General features: G+C 41.5%; 1 protein-coding gene across 3 annotated transcripts in view; it reads left to right on the forward strand.

Moving 5' to 3' along the window:
- The window catches only part of MBOAT1 (membrane bound O-acyltransferase domain containing 1), a 58,809-nt gene extending 35,683 nt beyond the window's left edge, over positions 1 to 23,126 (forward strand). For 2 of the 3 annotated variants that reach the window (XM_068396362.1, XM_068396363.1), the window contains exons 5-13: positions 2,526 to 2,581; positions 4,809 to 4,863; positions 7,610 to 7,793; positions 9,422 to 9,614; positions 12,754 to 12,857; positions 15,641 to 15,705; positions 17,086 to 17,218; positions 19,110 to 19,261; positions 21,338 to 23,126. In XM_068396362.1, the coding sequence (XP_068252463.1) occupies positions 2,526 to 2,581; positions 4,809 to 4,863; positions 7,610 to 7,793; positions 9,422 to 9,614; positions 12,754 to 12,857; positions 15,641 to 15,705; positions 17,086 to 17,218; positions 19,110 to 19,261; positions 21,338 to 21,470 (1,075 nt within the window). In that variant the 3' untranslated portion in view covers positions 21,471 to 23,126. Of the gene's footprint in view, positions 1 to 2,525; positions 2,582 to 4,808; positions 4,864 to 7,609; positions 7,794 to 9,421; positions 9,615 to 12,753; positions 12,858 to 15,640; positions 15,706 to 17,085; positions 17,219 to 19,109; positions 19,262 to 21,337 lie in introns of those variants that run through there. The other variant, XM_068396364.1, reaches the window with a different exon arrangement.
- The last annotated feature ends 826 nt before the right edge of the window (positions 23,127 to 23,952 follow it).

The raw sequence follows: 23,952 nt of genomic DNA on the forward strand, positions 1-23,952 counted from the left end.
TGCAACAAATTGAACTGATTTGAAAAAAGTGTTAGTGTTCACCCACAAAGCTAAAGGTCAAGCACTGACAAAAGAAAAATCTGTGTTTATTGCAGTAGAACTGCTGGTTCACTAACAGCCTGTCTCTCATAAGGATTAAAAAATCTGGGATTTATGTATCTTTGAAAGCAAAGCTAAATTTTGTCTGTATGGGAAAATCTACTTTGAGAAGTAGGATGTTGAAGATAATGGTGAAAACAGCTTGTAAATAACTTATTGAAAGAAGAATTGGAATAAAAATTAGAATTGCTATTTCACAATATTGGAGTTGTCTGGAAGGTGAAAAGTCATTGTTGAATTTGTCCATTCCTTAGTTGCAATTAGTGGTCTAGGTGACCCAAGGAGAGCTGCTGTACAAACCCTTGTGTTACGATTGTGTTCCAGATCTATGTATACTTAAGCTTGTTCTGGATTTTATGTGCAAGCTTTTTTACTGAGATTTCAAGTAGAGACTGCTGAAATGATAAAAATAGTTTCTGATTAAGAAATTGGCTGATATTGCATGTTTTCTGTTTTGGGGTAGAAAATGTAAATTACTGTACCTACGCAGAATTACATGTGGACTCTTGAAAAAGATCAGCCGTATTTAGTATTAAAAAAAGGCCACTTATGGTGAAAGAATGTCTTTTTCCAGTATCCTTGTGTTTACCATGCTCAGCGTATTAATGATCTTGAAAATCAGTTTGATTTATCATAGTGGGATAATCAGATTGCAAACTGGTTATCTTAGCCATTGGATTTACATTTGATTGTAACCCGTAGGTCTATTTTAGTTGAGGATGATTCAGAATCTCTTGAAAATCTCTGCAGAACATGAATATTTGACTGTTGTTTTAGACAGATATAATTCAATGTCAATTTTGCTTTTTTTTTTTTATCTTGAGAAATTGATGGGGAAAATACAGAGCTAGAACTAAAAAAAAGCCTTCAGCTTTTTTTCTTTCATTGGATTCCAGAAAATATATTACAGTGTTTAAAGTGAATAGCTGTAATATTTGGAGTAATCATCTACGTCTCTTTAAAAAGTTCCATATACCAGTCAAATGCTGTAAATGGCATGTACACAAACTCAGGTTTTAATTTCCATGGTGAAGACATCATTTGTGTTCAGGCAGAAACCTCTGTATGGTTTATGTTGATAATATATCACCAAACTGAGAAACAATCCATTGTATTAATCCTCAGTGAAGACAAATCTCTTCTGTGGAACTGGTTTTACATATAATCATCACAATTAATGCTTTGAAAATAATGATGTATCCTCATCACCCATTACAACCTCCTGGCTATTGCGGTTGTGAAGGTCTCGTAGGTAGTGTGAGATCCGGGCACCCTGTGCTGGTGTCCCCAGTGGCAGAGACATGGGGAGAGGCAGTGCTAGCAGTGCTCATCCGTCGTTGTGCCTGCTGTGGGTCCTTCCAGATTACAGGTGTTCAGTGCTGGGTTTTGTGTTTAGGGCTCCACAGCCCTTAGAAGCTGTATGTGGACCACAATTAGCCCTGAAGCTTCTGCCTATGAGGGACTGGTTAGATATCCCGATAGTTTTCCCCCCATCTTTCTTTTTGTGTACCTCTGAATGCCCCTGGCTCTGTCCGTTACCCTCATGGGGACCAGCTCCTGATACCACCAAGCTGAGTGTTTTGCCTTTTTTTCTATTCCTTAGCTGCAGCAGCTCACATTTGCCAACAGTGCTAAGAAGCTCTATAAAGCTGGATACGGGAAGTATAAGCAGCCCTGTTGAACGTAGTGGCTATTCCTACGCTGCTTGTTTGGTTGGCCCCAAAGCTTCTGGGTGGTTGTAGTCTGTAAGCATGGCTCAGGTACAGCTAGCTCATGTTTTTGGGAAGCTCCAGATCCTACAGGCCCAAACACTCCCAGTTGGATGGTACACCTTGGACAGGCAGTCCACAAGGCAGTTGCATGGCCAAGAAGCAAGTGGGAAACTTGCTGACAGCTGTTCTGGTATTTGCATGCAGTCCTAATTGATAGGGATATTCATGTGGGGAAATAAGCATGTGTATCTGCAAAGTCGACATTTTTTTAGGGCACCGAGGAGACAGACAATAGGAGAGTGACAGTAAGAAGAGCAAGTTGTGTTACAGCAGCATTGCTGTATTCTAGTGTTGCGTCGTGTGGGGCTTGAATTTGGTCTTTGCCTGAAAGGAAGCCCAGTGGACTGCAGAAGCTGGTATTTCCTAAGGTGCGATTTCTTCTGAATTAGAATTTGCTCTGCTGCAGGATGGGGAGACATAAAATAAGGCTTTGTGCACACTTGGCCATTAAAAATTCCAGTGCAAGTTACTGTGGGGTTGTTTTGAACACAGGCAATTGTCTTATGCCTGAGTTCCTCTGTCAGTTTTAATTGGATGTTTTCCACTTGTTGCTAATAGAGTTATGCCTTTTAAAGGGATAAAGACATTCAGTAAGAAAGTTGGGAATAATTTGTATTACAAGACACATAACTATTGTTTCTGTCTTTGTTATAGTCCACTGATGATAATTACACAGAAGATCACAACACTTGCATGCCAGTTACATGATGGTAAGAAAAGGAATATCTTCCCCTGTCCTGAAGACAGCCTTTTTATTCCAGCGTGTTCTGTGGTTGAGTTATGGAGTGGATGAATGTAGTTCAGCAAGTTGCTCCAAATGAAGAAAAATGCTTTGTGGAGGAAAACGAGAAACTTCAAGTTTTGATCAGTTCTCTAGGATCAAACTGTCTTTGCAGTAACGAAGACAACTGTTTCCCCCTTTGGGTGCTCTACTTCCTTGGGGCCCAGTTTGGATTTTAGCTAGTACCAGTACCTGCTGTTTAGATCCTACAGTGCATCTCCATTTAGCTCTCTAAAGCTGTTCTTGATTCTCAAAAATCGAGAGTTGTGTTTGATACATGGGTTCAGTCATTAATGTTAATGTAGCAAAAATATGCCATCACGGATACATTCAGTGATAATATACTCCGTGAGTTGCGAGAGATGGAATTTAATAGCTTTTTTCCAGTGCAGAAAGAAGCACAGTTGCAAGCAAAATAACGTTGTCTTCAGTCTTGTGCTGTGACAAAGAACACTATTATCTCCCAGTGAAATGCCCGTGTCTAGCACAGTGCAAAGGCTAGAAATGTCAATTGTCATCAGTACCGTTATTGCTCATGCCTACTGATGTTGATGGTGTGTGAATTTCTGATGGTCTGAGGCCCATTGCATTATAAGCTGTGGGTGACTAAATAAGTAACCTGCTATAGAGTTGTTATGATCTAGGATTTAGGTGACGGCCACACCACAGGCTGCAGGGTCTGGGATTGTTCGCAAGCCAAGTTTACACAAGTGGGCCTAGTGCTTTTAGCTGATATAACAGGTGCAGCCTGAAGCCTGGCTATTTGACCTCGTCATTGACATTCATGTTGCTGGGGCTTCTCTGCTTCTGTTATTCAAGCTAGCCAGCTCAGGTATCGCTGTGTGCCACAGTGGTGTGCAGCCTAGATGCACACCTAGAATATTGAAGGTAAATGAACAGATGGAAAGGAAGAGATAACAGCAGAGGCAGGAGCATTTTAAGGAAACCAGAAATCCTACAGATTAATGATGGTGGAAAAAGCTCATTACATTGTGAGCATCCGTATATGGAGCAGCTGATCAGATGGGCGCAGCTTGCAGTTCAAGCATTAGTGACAAATCTCTATTTGTAAAAATTTAACGCAGCTGCCCATAAATGGAAACAGACAAACAAAATACCCAGCCCTTTAAGTAATGAAGTGCTTAACTGTTTCCCTGGAACTCACGCCCTCCCCGTATTTACAAACTGAAATAGCAGAGAGAGAATGGAAATGAGCAGCTTATCAGCAGTCTTTTTAGGAAATGGGTCTTGTGTGTGTGTACCGGTAATTATGGCCAGTAGATTTAGAACAGTAGTGTTAATTGATGCCAAGCCCCTGATCTTGTGAAGATGTATATATGCATGCTCAGCATTGAGTGCTGTGACTCATCCCGTGGTGAGTTATTCTGCTGAAGCCAGTGGGAGTCCTCACAGTACGCGCAGCTAAAGCTTCAGAGTGAAGGTTTTGAGATATTTGCTATGAGCAACATCTGTTTACGCACTGGCCATCATACAAGATTTTTCCATAGTTTTCCTGGGACAGCGAGTCTGTGCTCTACCTCTGGCCCCAAAGGTCTCGTGCACTCAACAGGAGATCGCCCTTCCAGTCTGGACCTCGTACAATTCCAGATTATTTCTGATGTGTGTGTTTAGGCTTGCTCCAGCAGCAGGCAGCCAGGCTGCTCGTTCACACCAGCGGAGCTTCTGTTTCCTGAGAGCCCGTTTCTCCTCCACTGCCCACTCCTCCTGCTGTGAAATGCTCCATTTCTCACCAAGGAGCCAGCGGGACGCTTGTGCTTAAATGAGCCATCGGCTTCTGGGAACAGAGGTTTTTCCACCCCAGGACTGTTAGTAGAAGCTGTTGGGGGTCACTGCCAGTTGGTGGCATTGCGAATTGCATTGTGTGTGTGGGAATACTATGGCTGCTCTTCCTGAAAGTGTAGCAAGGGTGAGAAAGGGGGAATGAGGTAAGGAACTGGGTAAAGAGGTAGGGTAGATCATGAAGATACTTGACCTAAAAGTTAGGAATTGAGCTGTATTACAACTGCCTGTGACAAAGAAATGTTGAAGCTTATGGCTTTAGAAAGTTATGTGTGGGATGCAAACATAAGGCTTTGGGGATAGCTTTCACGGTTTGGCTTTCGGAAAGATCTAGTCTGACTTTTCTTTCTCTCTAGGAATAGGACGACAAGCTGAGGAACTCACTGCTGAGCAAAATCGGCTTGCTGTAAAGTAAGAATTTAATTCCCCTAGTGATTTGTGTTTAACTTCATCCAAAGAAGTTTAGGGTTTGGGTTTGGTGGTTTTTTTTTTTTCCTTTGCAGTGTCAGGACCAACTTAGTGGCCCAGCCATGAAAATGTTCAGTGCTTCCTCCCAGTCCGTGATAAGCCAGAAGTCCTACCTGCTTTTTCTGTTTGCTTGTGCAGTTTTGTTTTCGTAATGCTGCTGTCAGTGCCCTCCTTACACCTACATAGCTTCTCTGCTATATTCCTTATTTCTTCAATCCAGGACTTCTGCCTTTATCACCCTGTGCTGGTCAGTAAAGCACTGAAGTGCTTGGCAACATCTCCTTGACTTAAAAAGATACTCCACATGCAGCAAAACTAGTCTTTGCTGAATCAACTCTTTTGTATTCAGCGTAAGACTATACTAACTACATGGACTTTTTGGCTGTTATCTTCATCCTATCTGTGATATGTTATTTTTCCAAGTAGAATACTCCTCCTCTGTCAGCAAACCTCTGCGTAGTAAAAATCCATTTTGGTTTGACTCTGACACTTCAAGTACTGCTTTTTTTTGCCATAATTTTTGGACACTGAAATTTTATTTTTTCTATCTCCCTCTGTAATGTTAATACTCCTAGTCCTTCATGTTATGTGACTAGTCTTATTTTTCAGAGGGAGACAGCATGTTGATCATATGTTTGAGTGCCTTTTTTTCTATTTTGTCTCTCAATGGAAGTGCAGCATGCAGGTGAATTATTTTTTTTCTTTTTTCTTTTTAAGAAGAATTAGTGTTAGAGAATTAAGTCTTAGAACCATAACTACTTTTCACCACGAAGTGTTTGTTTAAGGCCAAGGAAATTATTTCCTTCATTTCCAAGGCAGAAGATTCAGCCACCAGAAAATCTACCGGTGAACTTCTAAAAGAGAGAAGGGAATAATTTCTTGAAAAGCAAAAATCATGTAGGGAGACTCATGTAACTTTTGCTGTGACCTGTAGCTTTGTGTCTATTTATAAAGCTCACAGCATAATGTTTAACTGCACTGGGCCCTTGTGACCATATGATTAATTCTAGTCAAATTCTCACCAAACAGGCTTTTTTTTTTTACCCTTGTACAGTAGATGAGCTCATAATAGAAAAGTACATGCCAATAGTTCAAGTGTCAGTGGCAGACAAGTCATAACTGAAGAGTTTTAAATCCCCTTTGGTAATACAGCCTTTTGTCTTCCCTCCTGTTCTTGGTCTGTTTTTGTTTCTCACTCATCCTCTGTACATTCCTTCGTGTATTGCTCATGTCTCTCCACCCACCCATGTTCAGAACCTAAGTTGAAACTAATGACTTTAATTTTAATCTTACTGTAGAGCTCAGAAGCCCAAATCATGGGCCCAATTTTGCAGAACAGAAAGATGAGCCTTACCCCAAATTGGTTGCTGCATCTTTCTGTGAAATGATTTCACCAGAGAACATATCATTCAGGCACTAAAATCTACAATAACCAGCAGAGTGAATGTAGAAAATCCTGGCTAAGCTAACTGTTTATTCAAACTAATTCTACTTCAGGATAAAAGTAGGCAACAGCAAATGTTTAACTGTTGCTTAGTCTTTCTGCTAGAAATTTACGCTTTCATCTGAAAGAATTTTAAGTGGGTTTTGGTTTATGCATGTCCATGTGTGTCTTGGACAGGAAAGTCTTGAAGCGCTGTGCCATAGTTTGTGTTCTCATCTAGGGACTCCTCGTTTACTTGGATGGTGACTGTTAGTACATTTGTGGAGAGCACTGTGTATCAATGTAGATGTTGGTGTTTTCTGCCACGTAAATAAAGCAAGCCCAATGATTTACAAATTACACTAGCAGTGAGAGGCCTGTGCATCTTTCTTTTTCATCCTACTGATGGGAAGAATAGTGGATCTTCTTGGTTTACATGTAATATAAAACCCGCTAAGGAACTGGTGGGATACACACTTGCAAAATGGAAGTAACGAACACGATGGACTCTTTGACTTTCATCTTCATCTGTCTTTTGATTTATGTGTGTTTTCCCCTTAGTTCCTTTTCCTGTTCATGATGCAATACAGGCAATTGCTTCCTTTATTTGCACAGTAGGACAGAGTGCCTCTTGTTCTCTTCCTCTATGTCTCACATCACACTTCCCATTTTTCAGAAGGCTGAACTGAAGGGTGGGTGAGAGCTCTCCTCAGGCCTGAGAGTCCTGGTCCTAAATGCCCCCTGCCCTGTTGTTTGCGTAACAAGGCAGGGTACTGCATTGCACGGCTTGGTGACACCAGTGTTACTCAGCTTGTGGTCTGCCAGCCGTTACTGGTCCCTGACATACTGGACAGATGTCCAAAACCAGTTACCAACTTCTCGCTCCTGGTACTGCTGGCCTATTCAAAATGAGCAAGTCAATTTGTTTGAGAGTGGGTATTTAAATTTATGACTGTTTTTAACTAAAATGTTTCTAGTAATAAGATTACAGCATTTCAAATCAGTAACATTCATTCACGTGTAGCTTAAGCACTTCCATGTTACCCTTGTTCTGACTGCCATCTGCCAGACGTCACTGGGATAGGAGAGAGGCTGTGCTTCATCTTCTCCAAAACAGGTCTAATGAGCTTTCAGCTGGGGACAGGGTGATGGGAGAGAGTTGGGGACTGAGGCAGACAGTACAACAAAAAGCATTTGTGAAAGTCTTTGCAGTGTTTTACCTTGGTTTTGTTTGCTTGTTTTGTTGTGTGTGGATGATTTTCACAGGACAAGACCTTCTTTACTGGAGTATTTAAGCTATCTCCTCAATTTTATGAGCATCATAGCTGGGCCTTGCAGCAATTACAAGGATTATATAGCCTTCATTGAAGGGAGGCATGTGCACATGAAACTGTTAGAAGTGAACTGGAAGCAGAAGGGTTATGACAGACTTCCTGATCCTTCTCCAACTGTAAGTTTTAAAATGACAAAGATTTATTGCAAAGGGCAGGAGAGTACAGCTTTGTACGTGATTCTCATAATTAAAAATTAAGAAGAAAACCCATTTTTGGATTATCTTCCCAGTAAACGTTACAATGGGTTTTCTTCTGTGAAGTGGCTGCTGTTTTTATCACAGAGTCAGGGGTGAAGGGGCTGGTGTCTTCCTCTTGAATTCCCCAAATGGGTTTGGCTTGCAAAATGGGTCATTGGTTAATGAGTGTCCTTTGTGCAGCGATGGGAATGGTCTGCAGGTTCTGACAATGAGGAGTTGCAGTTCAGCTCCAAGCAGAAGAAGAAATATCAGAAAACAAAGAGTCAGATCTCACCGGTAGTGCAGGAGATGTTAGAAGTACGTGAATCACGGCTAATCAGAAACTGTAGCTTGTCCAGGTGCTTTGCAAGAGAATCTCACACTTTAAGATGACTTGGAGGTAATTTTTCACATACAATTAATACTAATTGTATTTTATATTTTTTAATATTACTTAAGACCTTCTTATAAAATGACCTTCTTGTAAGACAGGATAACATAGCATGAGAACCAGATTCCTTTCTCTCTTACCTTAAGGCGACACTGAATGTGTAGCTTTGTGAGTGTGTGCAGAATGTCTCCTCTGAAATTGAGTATATGCCTATACATACCTGATTCCTGTTGCACATGGTTGTATTTCTGCTGACTTCAGTGGTGTTACTTCTGACTTCCATTAGTTTGACTGAGGTTGGAATAAGGCCCGTATTGTGTCAGATGCAAGTCAGCAGAGAGTATTAAAATTTGCACTGTAACCATTTAAATTAATTTATTCCTGAATGTGAAGAAGATATAAAAAGAGTACTTGGGATCAAAAAATGCATTGTTGTTTCAATAGTATATGGCACTTTTATTAGTCTTTTGAGAACATGAGTCAATTTTTACATGGTACCCAAGTGCCAGTTTTACCTTTTTAATTATGACTTTATCGAGGAGAATTTACTCCTGATGTGTATTTGAAATCAAGCTTCTAACTACTGACATGATTGTCAATAATATTATTATATAGAAAGCTAGGGAGCGGTAATAGAAAACAGTATGGTGTAGCAGATACCCTATATCATGGGAAGGTATGCATGCTGTATAAGATGTACCTTTTTGGACAAGTGATTTTTAGCAAGCCCTCTGGATGGTAGCTGGGCAATAAAACCTACCATTGTGGTGCATACCGATGCTTTTGGCTTCCAGGAGGAATCCAGTCTTTAGTTCCAGGAGATGACAGTCCATATAGGGAAGATTTCTCCTTTCCATTGTAGGGTTTGTTTTTTGTTTCCTTTCTCCTTTTAGGGCCTTCACTGATTGAGGAGTCTCTTGTGAAGTTTTTCACCAATTTTGGCTTCTGATTGTCCTTTGTACCTATATATAGGTAGTTCAGTAAAACAAATTAAACCAAATCTTTGACTGTGGCCTTTTCTTTGTTACCTCTTTTAAATTAATTGTTATCAACTTTGTCACTGCTAACTTTATTGGTTCTTGAAGCGCATTGGTTTTGTATGTCATGAGCACTGCCTTTTTTTTCCCCTTAAGCAAATGTTTCTAATGAATGTTTCATTGTTGTTTGTGCTTTTTAGGGAGCAGTGATGTACAAGCTGTGTATCACACTAGTATCTCTCATTTTATTCTTGACACTTACCAAGAACTTTCCTATGGCATATATTATTGATAATGAATTTCTTGATAAAACACCCTTCTTGTCAAGACTTGGTTACCTGTATATTGTAACACAGGCAGCAAAACCAAAGTATTACTTTGCATGGACATTAGGTAAGTCTGGCTACATCACTTATTTCTGTAGGTAACAAATGAGTTCATAAATGGGGGAGGGGGTCTGAAACATTGTGGGGAAACAAAAATAAATTAGTCCCTAGACCTGTAGTTCCTGTGGGAGATGTATGCGTGTTCCTTTAGGCAGTGGACCCCACTGAAGTGGGGAGATGTCAAAAGTTTTGAAAAACATGCATAAAATCTCCTCTAGCTTGTCTGACATCCCCTGCCTCTGGAACCAAATCTGCTTCTCAGCTTCTTGCCAGTAAAGTCAATGTAACAATTTCCTCTTACTTAAAACTTTGTAATTGTACCAGAATAATTTTTACAGGAATTCTTAGGGAAAAAAGTTTGCCTTCTCTAAACCTTGTTTTTTATGCTTTATTCATAATTTCCCACTTATATCAGTGGGGTTGGGAGGTTAAAATTAATCACACTGGCTCAGACTTTACAAGTATGTTATAATGCAAACAGACCTCTCTCTTCCTGTGGGACACCTTTAGCACGTGCATATTAGAAAGCTGCAGTGCTTGTTGGGGGGCCGAAGTTAGGCTTTGCCTCCAAGGCACTGTGTGATCCTGTACACATTAGCTTTGAGCAGTCAAGAGAAAGGATTGGAGAGCCATGGAGAAGGTGGGGAACGAAGGAGGTGATGGGAAGGACCCAAGAATCTCTGCAAGGAAAAGAAGAGAAGGAAAAAGGCTCATGAGAGAGAGAAGCAAATTTCTTTCACTGGGAGCCAGCTAGACTGGTGGTCAAAATAATATTTTTGTATTTTACCTTCTTCCTTTTAGAAGTCACCTTTCCCATCTATGTGTAAGGAGTCAAATCCTTCTAGGCCAGGCTGAAAATTGAGAGACTGATTTTTTTTGCTGGTATTACAAGACTTTGTGTGTAGGGGAGATCCTGAAAGCCCAGCCAGCAATCCATACACCTGAAACTGAGAACAGTGTCATTGAGGTGGGATGGAAAGAGCCAGGCAAACTCATTGTGAGGCTGTGATTAAACTGCTGTGAATAAAACTTGACAGATTGAGGGAAGACAGCCAGGACTGGCATGTGTGAGATGAGAAAAGCTTTGGGATAAAGAATTGCTTGCTCAGGAACTTATTTTTGTGGGATCCAATGTTAAATTGTTGCCTCCATTTTTTCCAGCATTATAGTTAACTAAAGGTCCGTTATCGAAGGGATAAACTGAACTTGGATTTGTGACATGACTAAGCCGTAGAGGCTGTAGAAATATCTTACAAACTAGGGGTTTCGGGAAAGGCATGCACTGCATACTGGAGGGTGAGGCTCTATTACTCACATTGCAAATCCAGGCAGCAGAACAGCAGACACTTTATCCTTTCGCAGTTTAGCTCCTGGTGGCACGGCCCAGGGCATTATAAACGTGCCTGCTGGAACAGCCGATACACGCTTCCTGTCCTCAGAAAAGGACAGTCACGCTATTGTGCGAGAGCCGCACTGCTGAATTCCTCCAGATCCATGGAAAACGGAAAATTTGGCTTCTTGCCGCATTAGCAATAGCCGTGGGAATGTGGCTGCAAACCTAAATCAGAGGCGTTGATGGAATGAGTTCGGGACTGAGCGTCTGCATCCAAGGAGCTGTGGAAGGGACACACCAGAGCCGTGCAAGTCAGCAGGGACACCTCTGCCGAGCTTGCGGAGGTTGGGGGTTTGTGAGCGATTCGAGGGTGGACAATGGCGATTCTTCTGCGCTTCACACCTTGCTCTGCAGACAGCAGCTTGGGAAGCGAGAGGCTGACGGGTCTGCTGTGTTATTGTGTCCCTGGATTTCTGGTTTGTTGCTTTTGGCAAAGAAACACTAAGTGGTCCCTGCCACCCTTAGAGCAAGGAGGAGCAAATCCAGGAGTCCCCCTGCTCTGGGGTGGCAGTTACACACCGCTCCAGTCTCTGTGATCGGGCAGGGTCCTGGGGGCTGATTTCAGGCAGGGTTGTTGTTTGTTTGTTTGTTTTTAAACAGGAAGAGAATTAAAAACTTGGAGACCTTTCTTTCCATCAGTAAAATCCATCTTGTTTAGTAAAGTGGAAAATAAAATGGAAAGTTTCAGGTTAGAGAAGTTTGCTCATTTATTTATTTTCTGTTAGTCTTGTTGCTTTTCATTAGGTTTTCTCCCTGGGTTTTGTGCTTTAGGGCTTCTCCGTGAGCTTGTGCCTGTACTCACAGCATTTAGAAAGCAAGATCGATTTTCATTCTTGGGAAAGAAATGCTGACCTTTTTAAAGCATAACTTAACCAGGCTTGTATTTTGTAAATGATAGAGAAGGAAAAGCCTTACCTGTATTTTTGCTTTCCTTTTTCTTCCAATAATCCTCAGTGTTGGCTGCACCTAGTGATCCACAGATAACGAACCCCTTCTGTTCTCTTAGTACTCCGAGAGAGGATTTCTGGCAGGGGTGCGTTAAAAGCAGAATCTTGAGACTCAGTGATGAGGTGGCTCCCAGGCAAGACTTAGAGGGAAGGTAGCTGACCGGTGCCCTGGGAAAGAGCAAGAGTGCAGCATGTGAAATGCTCTCCGTTACCCAAGCTTTTATTTGCACTTGACATAGTTAAGTCTGTAATCGAAGTTACTCAATATTTGATCTGTAGAGATGGTGAGGTGCTTTAGTGAGGCACTGAGCAACAGGATTAACAACAGGCTTTCTCTGCGGAAGTGTGAATGAAGGTCTTAATTAAAACAGCCATGTTGGAACTCTTATTAGGAGTGGTAGACATCTCTTTGAGACACTGTGGTTTTTCTGAGTTCTGGAAAATGCTGTGACATCCAGGTACCCTTTTGAGGAAAATGCTAATTCCTTTTATTGCAACTCTTGTAGATCTATCTCAGATGGCAAATAAAGGCAAAATAATGGGAAAAGTGATTTCTATCCGTTGTTATTTTATTTTTATTTTATTATTTTTTCTGCCCAAGGAGTATCTCATCTTTCCTCTTGAGGAAACGACTCTTGTGTTGCCTTGTAGCAACGCCCCTTTGCCAGGAGGAGGCATCTGTTTGAAATAGAGGATGCTAATTGCTATAAAGCTGGCTTGAATGTATATTTGGTGCTGTACTGACTTGTAATAAAACATGGCTCCTCCAGCGGTCTGATTTGACCTGTTTTTCTTTGACATGGCAGCAGATGCAGTCAACAATGCAGCTGGTTATGGATTCAGTGGAGTTGATGAGAGGGGCACTTTCCGCTGGGACCTGTTGTCCAATTTAAATATCTGGAATATTGAGGTGAGTTAAAGGAGTGGCTGCATTGGCATAATTATAGAGAAATGGGGAGAAGCTTTGCTGGAAGGAAAATAAGTCCATGCCACCAGGCTGCCCCTCTTTTAACATGGAGAGGTTTTGTATTTTATCTGTTGGGCAGATAAAAAATGTCTGTCACGCAGCCTTCATCACGCTCTGTATTCAGGTTGCATTTCTGAATAGTTTATAGAGGGCTAATAAATGATTAATCAGATGTTTAATAAATGAGCAGTCAATTACTGTAGATTGTGGCTGAGGTCAGCAGGTCAATAAATTGCTCGCAGCTATGATTCTCCGCCATCTGTGGTGTATTCTGTTTATTTACTTCTAACAGTCTTCCACCTTCTTAACCCAGCTGAGATGGGTGGTGGTAGTGAAAGAGGCCGCCACGAGTAGGCATTACACAGGCACTTGCAAGGGCTGGGTCCCTGTACATGCCTGGAGTGCTTCTTTTAGATGGAGAAAAGGAAGGGTCAGAGAGATAATAGGTACAGACTGAGCAACCTGAATGGGAACTGGCAGGGCCACGTAGAGCTTAGATGGCTGCTGATCTAGAGCTCTATCCAGCAAACCACACTGTTTCTCAAAACATCTGTCACACACGATTCTTGTGACTGAAATATACTTTTAACATCCGTTAGTCTTTTGTAAGCTATTTATGTTTGTTTCTCTAATGCAAAAGACGGCCAATGTAATTTGTTTGCCCCAAAGAATATTTTGTGAATGCCAGTGGGATGTAAAAATATTTGTGTGTCTGAGACTGCTTTCTAAAGGCTTCGCTCCTTTAGAAATAGGAAGAGCTTCCCCCTGTAATTCTGTAGTTACAATTTTAAAAGGAAAAGCAGATGAAAACAAGTTGACTGCTTTATTGCTGAATGATCTGTGACTAAGCAAGTGTGCTTTAATAGCTCTTTTCAAAAATGAAAGAGCCCTGTAATTCTTTATTGAAAGATGCCAAAACTGGAAGTATCATTATACATTCTCTCTTTCTTAACGTCCTTTCTCAACATCCTTTCTCTTTTTTTTTCCTTACCTTTAATTAATCCTCAGTGTACATCTCTCCTTGAGCAGTACAGAATATACAGCCCAGAAATGCTTTATACTCCTCGATGATGGCAGCACCCAAGATACCACTCTGAGATCTTGAATCAATATCTGATTCAGTTTTGGGGCAGGAGATGGTTCCTGCCTTGATGGGCTGAGGCAGTTTCTGCTTGAAGGAGGAAAGCGAAGTGCAGGCAATGCTCTTTAGTCAAGCCAAATTAAGGAAACCAGAGCCTTTGCTCCTCTCTACCCGCTGAACTGTAGGCCCCTCAAAACTTTTTTCCTTTATTGGTCTCATGGGCAATAGAGACCAGGGTGGAGAAATTATTTCCAGGAGCATAAAACAGAGTGCTCTCCATTGATTTGATCATGTGTGCAATGAGAAAAAGAGAGGCTACAGAGACCGTTACTTTGGGTAAGCCTTGAACTGGTACTTTATGCACCAACAACCGTTCTGGGAGTTGAAGTTTAAGTGTGATGGTACTGTGCGTTTTCAGCACGTATAGCCACCTGCATATGTAAAATTGCTTCAGAGCTGGGAGCCTGAGTGCTAAATGTGGCTAAGAAATGACCTGATCTGTAGTAAAGATAAGCACATGGCAGGAGTTGTGAGGGCATTAAAAAGTGATGGGGGCTAAATGCATGTGGGGGACTGGAAAGCCTTGGCAGCATGCATATTTGACAGTCAATGACTACTTTCTCTCTTGGTGGGGTAACAGGGGCCTTAAAGAAGGCCAAAAGAGAGTGACAATATTAGTTGGAAGAGAAATTGTATTTTTCTTGGCTTCTCTTGGTGCAATTAAAATGTGGCAGTACTGCAATGGGAATTGCTAATCATTTTAACTCTTTAAACACAGAGGATGAAGTGCTAGCCTTCAGGGTTCTGCATGGAAGTGCAAAAATATCTGCATATTCCCCTTGTAAACCTTTGTGTTTAATCAGTCTTTTCACTGTGACCTTCCCTTCAGCTGATAGGGGAAAATAATGGGGTGTCACTGAATCATGTCCCTGTTTTGGTCCTCAGAGGTTTCTGTCAGCAGGTGAGGAACGAGGGGGAGAGTGGATGGGGAACCACCAGAGGTGAAGTTGACCAGGATTAGGGGAACTGATGTGGAGCAGAGTCCAGCAATCCCCTAAAGCTGGCAGAACTGGTGCTGTGAGGAGGTATAGGTGGTTCTCCCAGGACCATGGAGGCCACTCTGGTTTCTCAAGCTGGGCAGTGGGCTGGGAATTGGCTTCTAAATTTAGTCCTAAAACTTTTTGTCCGTGTTTTTCAGTCTTCCACTTTCTTTCTCCAAATAATAATGCATTTCTTTTAGTTTTTATAACACTTTGTTTTGATAGCACTCTAGGGAAGTACAGGCTGCATAATGGGTGGCAAGATATCTCTTCCAAAAATGAATCTGTTTATGGACTGAAGGGAAGGCCAAGCATTTAAAACAAGAAAGCTTTTCAGATTTCCCGTAATTTGAAAAATAACCAAACGTATTTAATTTTACAAAATAAAGTGAGATTTTACAGCAAGTGCCAAGTGTTAGCAGTGAGAAATCAGCCTAGTTCATGTCACTCCCAAAACATCTTAGTGTAACGATAGACTGTGGCACAGTTTTCACAACAGTTTGCTACTAGAATTAATATTTTCCATGTATTTCCTCTCTAATTTAAAATGCAAGTATTACTTCACAGGTTTCAGTGCTAAAATTTCATGTGAACTTCTTTCTTAGACTGCCACAAGTTTTAAAATGTACATTGAAAACTGGAACATTCAGACAGCTGCCTGGCTAAAACGGTAAGAGTAATGAAACAGTAATGTGCTTGTGAGACCCCAAAACTCTAGATGGCCTGGAAAAACGCTGACTGATGAATCTCGTAAATGTATAGCCTCTTGTCTGTCTTTGTTTCCTGTGTCTGTAACAGTTGGTGGAATACAAGGGTATTGGTGCTGTAAAGTTTTATTGCTGCAAATGTAAAATGCCCACATTTTATATATGAGCAGCAAAGCCATAAACGAAGTGTTCAGATCTTCCATAATAAAAACTAATAGCATTTTGATGACATCTTTTAGGCTGCTGTTTGCCCCCATTATTCTTGCTTTACTGTTTCACTTTGCTATGTTATGTTTCCCACGTGTGCTACTACTGGAGGCGAGCCTTGTGTCACTGGGATCCAGTTCAGCTAGAGCTGGAGAGAAGTCGAAATCTTCAGAGCCCCAGTGTAGTCCAGTTTGGAGTTACCAGAAGATGCTTGCTAGGGAGTCCCTGTTTAGGATATGGAGAAGAGACTTCTTATAGCACTGAGAAGATCTGATTTTAACCCGTGACTGTTAAGGCACGTATAATACTAGCAGAAGTCCAAGTTTTGTAGATTGAACTGTGTCCTGTTACTTTTTACACTTTTTGGCATGATTAAAGCTCACTGTACAGTCAATGTGAGGTCTGAAATGCAGGCACAGATTTATTGTGGTTATCATAACTGGTTTTGTTGTTAAATGTATACATCTTAAAAGTCGATGTCTATTATTTTTCATTATTCAAATGATGCTCCTGACAAAGAAGTGCATTATCTTGACTCATTTCTTTGGGACACAGCATTTCAGTTAAACCTGATATAGCCAAATAGACTGGTTGGTGTGTTCTCAAGATGGTATCATTTGCTTGCATCTTTTGAGTAAGATTTTGGCCTGCTAAAGTTAGCAGGAACCCCCTGCTCTGCAGTAGCTTACAGCATTCCCTGTTGTTCCCAGCATCTGCCAGATAACGGTGCCTAAAAATACCTCTGTTCACCAGAGAAGGGTGGGTTTACGTCTCTGTCCTTTGACTTGCTCTTGGGCTGCCATCAGAGTTTGGAAGGGTAGTGTGTGATTCCAGATGGAGGTGTAAAGGTGAAAGAGAAGTCTCGCCTGCCCTTTGCCCTGTTATTTATTTAAATGCTGTGAGCACTGGGAATATTTGTACAGGCACTCTTTGGATACTCAGTGCATAAAAGCATGCATGCTTTTTCCATCTAACCCTCCACGTAAGTGAGGGGAGAGTGCCCTCATCTGTAACAGAGGCAAGGTAAGACCGTTAAGAAAACAGAATAAGACCTTAAAAACAAGGAAGTATTTGAAGTGCAGCATCCATTGTTCAGTTGTATTCAGCCTCTGCTTGTTTTGTTTTTGTCTTCGCAGCGTTTGCTATGACAGAGCTCCCTGGTACCCTACGGCTTTAACATTTATCCTGTCGGCCCTGTGGCATGGTATCTATCCTGGATATTATTTTACGTTTCTCACTGGAATCCTTATCACACTTGCAGCCAGAGCAGTATGTACCTTTCATTGTTCTCTTCTAAGGCCCATGCTAGATACTATCCAGCTGTCGACTGCTGGAACCACCCTGACACAGTCAAGCAGCTGCAAGCCCTCTTTCATGCCTTTGTGGGGCTGATGTTCACTGAAACTGTGTTCTCTGTTGATGCTAATTGCAAAGTACCCCCAGCAGTTACAACCAGCACCAGTTCTGCACGTGCTGCAATGCTGTTCCTGGCTGTCACAGGGAATGTTGCTTGTGAGTGTACAGTTGGTAGTGCCACTGGTGATGTCCATGCAGTCAGATTAGCTTGGGATTCAAGGTTAATCTTGAGTCTAGACCTCTGCTAGGTCATGTTGGAGTCCAGAATTCTTCTAGGTTGTGTTGCCTGTATGCTGGCGTGTAGTCGGTTCTGGGTCCAGTCTTTCACAAGAAGCTGTTACAGGTTGAGCATTAGCCCAAACTTGAACTCTTTCATCTGGATGTAATTGATGCAGTAAACTAATCTCTGTGTATATGGGCCTCATCTTGGGTAGAGTCACTGAAGACAGAACAGATATCGTGCCTCACTGTTGTTAAATTTATCACTGCTGATCTTTTGGGCTGTACCAGCCAGTTGTGAAGTGCTGGGAAGCACCACCATGGTCTTTCAGAGTTTGACTATGGATAAATAACCAGGTCAATTTGAAAGATGAATTAAAATAGTGAGCAGTATTAACCACTATGGCTACAGCAGGTTGCTGAACATGCGGTGTTAACGTGTGCTTTGCCTCTCGTTTATGAGGATTTCATAGATGTGAAGCTAAACCAAAATCTCTAGGGAACAGCACACGCTTGCAGGTATAAACACATATTTGTTCATTTAAAGCATCATCATAAAATCATAGAATCATTTAGGTTGGAAAGGCCCTTAGATTGTTGAGTCCAACGATTAAGCTAACACTGCCAAGTCCACCGCTAAACCATGTCCCTAAGCACCACATCTGCACGTCTTTTAAATACCTCCAGGGATGGTGACTCCCACCACTTCCCTGTGCAGTCTGTCCAGTGCCTGACAACCCTTTCTGTGAAGAAATTTTTCCTAATATCCAATCTAAACCTCCCTTGGTGCAACTTGAGGCAGTTTCTTCTTGTCCTGTCACTTGCTACTTGGGAGAAGAGGCCAACACCCACCTCGCTACAACCTCCTTTCAGGTAGTTGTAGGCAGCAATAAGGTCTCCCCTGAGCCCCCTTTTCTCCAGACTAAACAGACCCCAGTTCCCTCAGCTGCTCCTCATAAGACTTGTGCTCCAGACCCTTCACCAGCTTCGTTTCCCTTCTTTGGATTCAGTCCAGCACCTCGATGTCTTTCTTGTAGTGAGGGGCCCAGAACTGGACACAGTACTCGAGGTGCGGCCTCACCAGTGCTGAGTACAGGGGGATGATCACTTCACTAGTCCTGCTGGCCACACTATTCCTGATACAAGCCAGGATGCTGTTGGCCTTCTTGGCCACCTGGGCATGCTGCTGGCTCACGTTCAGCCAGCTGTTGACCAAGTAACTTTGTTTCACCACTGAGAACGAGTAATAAATCAAAACCAGGAGGGAGGAAGATAAATCATAGCAACTCCCGTCCCCAAAGATACTGTGCCAGATACCCAGCATGAGAGTCTGCTCCCATGACTGTGACAGAGGAAACATTGGGGGACAATTCTCTGTTTGCCGCTGGTTGACTGTGGGATCTTGGATATGCCAGTCAATACACTTCTGTCTTCCTACTCTCAGTGCTTTCTAACTGGTGTATAAACTTTTCTGTAATACTAATGCTGATGATAGGTGGAGAGTTATACACTACAATGCATCCATGTGACTTTGCATAAGAAATTAATTAATACAATTTTCTGTTTACTTTTCCCTGACCTGCAGATAAGGAACAATTGCAGACTTTACTTCCTCTCGTCAGTGCCTCTCAAGATAGCCTATGACGTTGTTACCTGGGTTGCCACTCAACTGGCCGTGTGCTATACTGTTGCACCGTTTGTTATGCTGGCTGTTGAGCCCACAATTAAGTTCTACAAGTAAGTTCTCTCCTCTTGACTATTATTCTCCAGACGGGCACAGGCTTTTGTTAAATAACCCAAACCACAATGAAAGGCAGTTGGCATTTCATCATATTTGAAAGGCATTCAAACAGGATGCTTAATAATGTGTAAGGGGTGATTTTTGCACTCCCATAACTTAGTGAGATAATAAAAATGCCAAGGTAGAGCACTTCTACTTCTCAGTCTTTCTGTGTCCATGTCTGACTTTTCACATACTCAGATTCCTTTTTCAAAACAGTCAAGTCTCAACCATTAACAGTGGCCAAGGCCGGAGAGGTTCAGAATAACATGAGTTGGCAGTAGGAAGGACTTGATGAGAAAAGACCAGGTTTCCAGCTGCTGAAAGCATAGAACAGGAGATGAGACTGGTCAGCAGGAGATAAGGAGGGTGCCTGGCAGAGCATTACTTCTTGAAATGAGTGTACTTTGCTTTTTAATACTTCCATAGGAAGTGAGTACTTCCCTAGGTTCCTTAAAAATAAGAACACCCTGGTGTTGCAGAGTATATTGGATATACTCTAACAAAAATAATTTGAAATTGAGAAAATAATTTGAAAAGGGACACTGGACTACATTGCTTTACATTCTACAGTGAACTGTCAACATAGAATAACAGGTTTTGGTTGAGAAGAAAGACAGTTCACTCCTCTAATATAAAAGACATAAAACTGGTAGTCAAGATAGCTGCTGTCAGTAAGTCTGTTTGAAGTGGGTTGAATTTTGACATTTTCTATTCCTGTTTCTTAAAACTTTTGATTTCAACACAGAAAACTTACCATATAAAAATTACTCCAAATCTTTCTTAGTTTCAGTAAGATGCTCTCCCAAGTACCTTGTTAATTTCTAATTTTTCTGTCTTTCAAAACAATGGTAGCAAATAGCAATCAGAACAGAAAAGAAGAGAAAAGACTAAAACATGAAACTTGTTTATAAATTTGCCCCATGAGTAAAGTTGATTCCCTTTGTGCTACAAAAGGCTATTTGATGTAGTAAATATTAATGTTATTCAGTGAGATTATATATTACTAACATTAAAACTACAGAAATAAATATGTATAAAGAATTTGTAAGCACTATGCCAGCATCCACGAAAGCAGAAATATTACTTTTACCAAACTTCTGAACAAAGAAAATTATTTTCCACCCTTGCGCCAAGTTGGGTCATCACCTTAATATTTTTTGCCCTAGTGACTTTGAACACAGTTAACACCTAAACTTAGAGATCGTTAAGCAAGGAAATTGTAGGCCTTTGGACAAGGGTGTGAATTTTTGGATCACTGGACACCTAGCCTTAAGCACCTTACAAGGATATAAAGAACTATGGTAAGAAGCATAAATGAGACCACAGAAAGGTGCATCTCTGGTTAAGAGCTGGACCGTACTGCTCTCAAACATCATCCTTCCCAAGGTGCCAGAGCCTTATGTAATTGGTTTAAGTATTTTTTATTTCTGTTCAATCTTGTGTATACTAAATTATTTGAAATAAAAATATTTGATATTTAATAAGATATCAAATAAAGGTTATCTCTGAGTAGTTGCCTTCAAAAACACAACCCTTCTGTAAACATCATTACCTGACCTTCCCCAGTTAAAAGTTAGGTGTTTTGATTTATTTCAGATCTTAGCATTTGGAATTAATTTTTTTCTTTCTGTCACTTTTAAAAAATTTTTTTAAAACTTGTACAAGTTTTATGTCCTAAGCATGAAGGATGTTTCTTCAGAATGCAGCCTTGTATACTCTAACGTCAAAAGAGAGACGGGCTGAATAAGTCTAGGGTGGAGTTACATGGGTTTATCTGAGCTGTCAGACTTTGGATTCTGGAGTTTGCTGATTGATTCTTTGCCTCATTAACATCCACAGCAACAATTTCATCGATGCCAGCAGTGCACAGGCTGTGTGAAATTCAAGGGTGTATATTGTGCTTTCTAGATCAGGCTCATACTTTCTGCATTCATCCCTTAGCACTAAATTCTGCATGGACTTATTCAGGTTGCACAATTCATGTTATTACCAACAAAAATGTAATATTCTTTTTCTGCTTTTGTTCCCAGGTCTATGTATTTTCACATGCACATTCTAAGCATCCTGGTGTTGCTCGTGTTACCGATCAGACCTCAAGCCCACCCCATAAGAAAGCCTCAGAATCAGGCCATGCAGAACTCTGTTAAAAGCAAAGACAAATGATGCCTCTGAAGAAAATTACCAACTTCGGGAAATTGAACTATCACATTGGAAACAAACAAAGAAGAAGAAAAATGGGTGGGATGAGGGTTGAAGTACAAGACAAGTGGCATTTCTATTGGTTATCTTAAAATCTTACTGGACAGGGCAGAAAAGAGCCTGAATGACTGTATTTCAAATTACTCCAGTTAGCAGAGATTTTACAGGTAATGTTTACAGGCTCATGGGGCATTTTGATTTTTTTTAATAAATATTTTTATGAAGTGTTTTTATATATTTAAACTTTTTCACACAGAGAGGCATTTTTTCTCTTTTACAGAAATATACAATTGTTAATCAATAATCTTGTGGTTAGAGGGAGAGGAAGCAGCTAGTAAGGAGTTAGACCAGCTGCCTGATAGCCTGGTGCTGTGGGCAGCTGGCAGGGGAAGCTTTTCATCTCTTGGCTGTCGAGAGAGATGGTGCAAGTAGAAAACTACGGACATGGGGTTGCTCAAGGTGCTGACGCTGACTTCTGCTCCGGCAGGGAGAAGAGGGAGCGGGACTTGCCCCGGCAATCCCTAGAGCAGGGACTGCAGCCTGAGCTTGGCAGCAAGGGTATTTCACATCCTTCAACGTGACATCTGCTGGTAATGAGGGCAAGACAAGTCCCTTGGGAACAGGCGTCTGGGAGCACTGGCCACTCGCTAGGCCAAAATCTAAAGCCAAGTAAAAGCAAAACAAACAAACAAAAAAACTTTATAGTAAAAGATGGGACATACACCCTGTGATCTGTAGAGTTGTGCTTCTCTCGTGACGCAGCTGGTGCTCATTGCTGTGTCAGCCTTACTTTGCAGTTTAGAGTGAAGCAGCACTTCCATTTCAGTATCAAAATAACTGAGGAGCCATGCAGGTTTAGTGTTTTAAAGCTCACAGTTATGGGTTAAATCTGAAAACGGTTTGTAACGAATCAGACTGTTCTACTCAACAACGTCCCGTCCTGTGGAGCCAATTACTTTCCAGCAGGATAACACTAATATGAAACCTGAACAGTAATTATCATAGTAGTAACAAATCATTCTGTACAAAATATTGTGATGTGATATGATCATCACTAGAGTCAAGACTGAGTCCTTGTATGATCTCGACATGTGACTTAGCCTGTTGATGCAAGTTTCCCTGCTTGTAAAGTCCTTGGCTTACAGGGATGTTTTGAGGCTTAATTTCTAAGAGCTTGTTGTGTATTGAGATAACTTGCTGCAAAATGCTGTGTCAGGTTTTTTTATTTAATTTTTTTAAAATCCACTTACCCCAACAAAACAGTCTGGTACGACACATCAAAACCAACTGAAACATTTTTTTAAAATTACTGTTTTCCAGGAGTGTTTTTATCAGGCTTTTGTAGAAGCAATTCCCTTGTTAAAGTATTGGTATCACTTTTTTATCATTTAACTGATGTGTGATTGAGCAAAGAATCTGCTGTTTACTGCATTCTGATTTTGATGTTGGTTTAAAATTTTGCAGAATCCAAATGTTTTGGGAGGAAACAGATCGGTGAAACCAAAAAACTGTTTTTATTTTTTTCTTTTCTCTGGTGGGAAGTTTTTGTCCCGTGACCACCTCATGATTTAGAGCATAGTTCGTGGAAGAATTTATTTGGTAATTTATTTTGAAGGCGAGATGGGATTAAAAGGTTTATCTGAATAAACAGATTGCTTTGTGTCATCGCCTGGCATTATTAATGACAAATGTCTAACGTGAAAACGGACAAGTGGGTGTGAGATCCCTCACCCTTGTGAAGGGAGATGTTCAGGTCTGCTGGATTTTACAGACTAGCTGGGCTTTACATCCTGCTCCTGCTGAAACAAGAGACAAGACCACCCCCGTTCATTTTCGTGGCAGCTTTGTCCTTAACTTCTCTGGTCCTTATTTGTCCTCGGACGTGTTTCCTTCTTGTGGCACCAGCGTCAGTTGTGTCTTGGGCATCTAATGTTTCCCTTGAGGACATGACAGCCCTGTCACTCGTGGGAGGGAACCAAGGTGCATCCCCAGGGAGGACAAGGGCTTGGGTGCTGCTGGCTGTGGGATCCCGTGGGCTGAAGCCAGCCTGCGTTTACCTCCCAGAACCTGGAAAGAATTGCTCTGAGTGCTGGCAGAGCCAGCATAACATGCATCAACTCCAGGCTTCGAGAGGCCTGCAGAAGGCAAATGTTTCCAGCAGGCTGGCTTTAGCACCTGCTCTGGAAAACAAATGCACTTGAAGGGGTCGTGGGTTTGTATCTGCTGCTCTGTGCCCTGAGATCTGCCTGTACAGCCCGTGCCCTGGTCTGCAGCCCTTCCCGAACTGTACGTTCAAGGGAGGACAGATATTATCAGTGGGGTTTCTTTTCTAGTGTTTCACTTAAGTGGAAGTTGCTTAACTCTAACGCCATCGACTTCTGTTGTAGTCTCAGGTTCAACGATGTGTTGAATTAGTCAGAGGTAGTGAGCAAACTCTTTACTCTCC

The sequence above is a fragment of the Nyctibius grandis genome, chromosome 3 (assembly GCF_013368605.1).
Source record: "Nyctibius grandis isolate bNycGra1 chromosome 3, bNycGra1.pri, whole genome shotgun sequence".
Taxonomy (NCBI): Eukaryota; Metazoa; Chordata; class Aves; order Nyctibiiformes; family Nyctibiidae; genus Nyctibius; species Nyctibius grandis.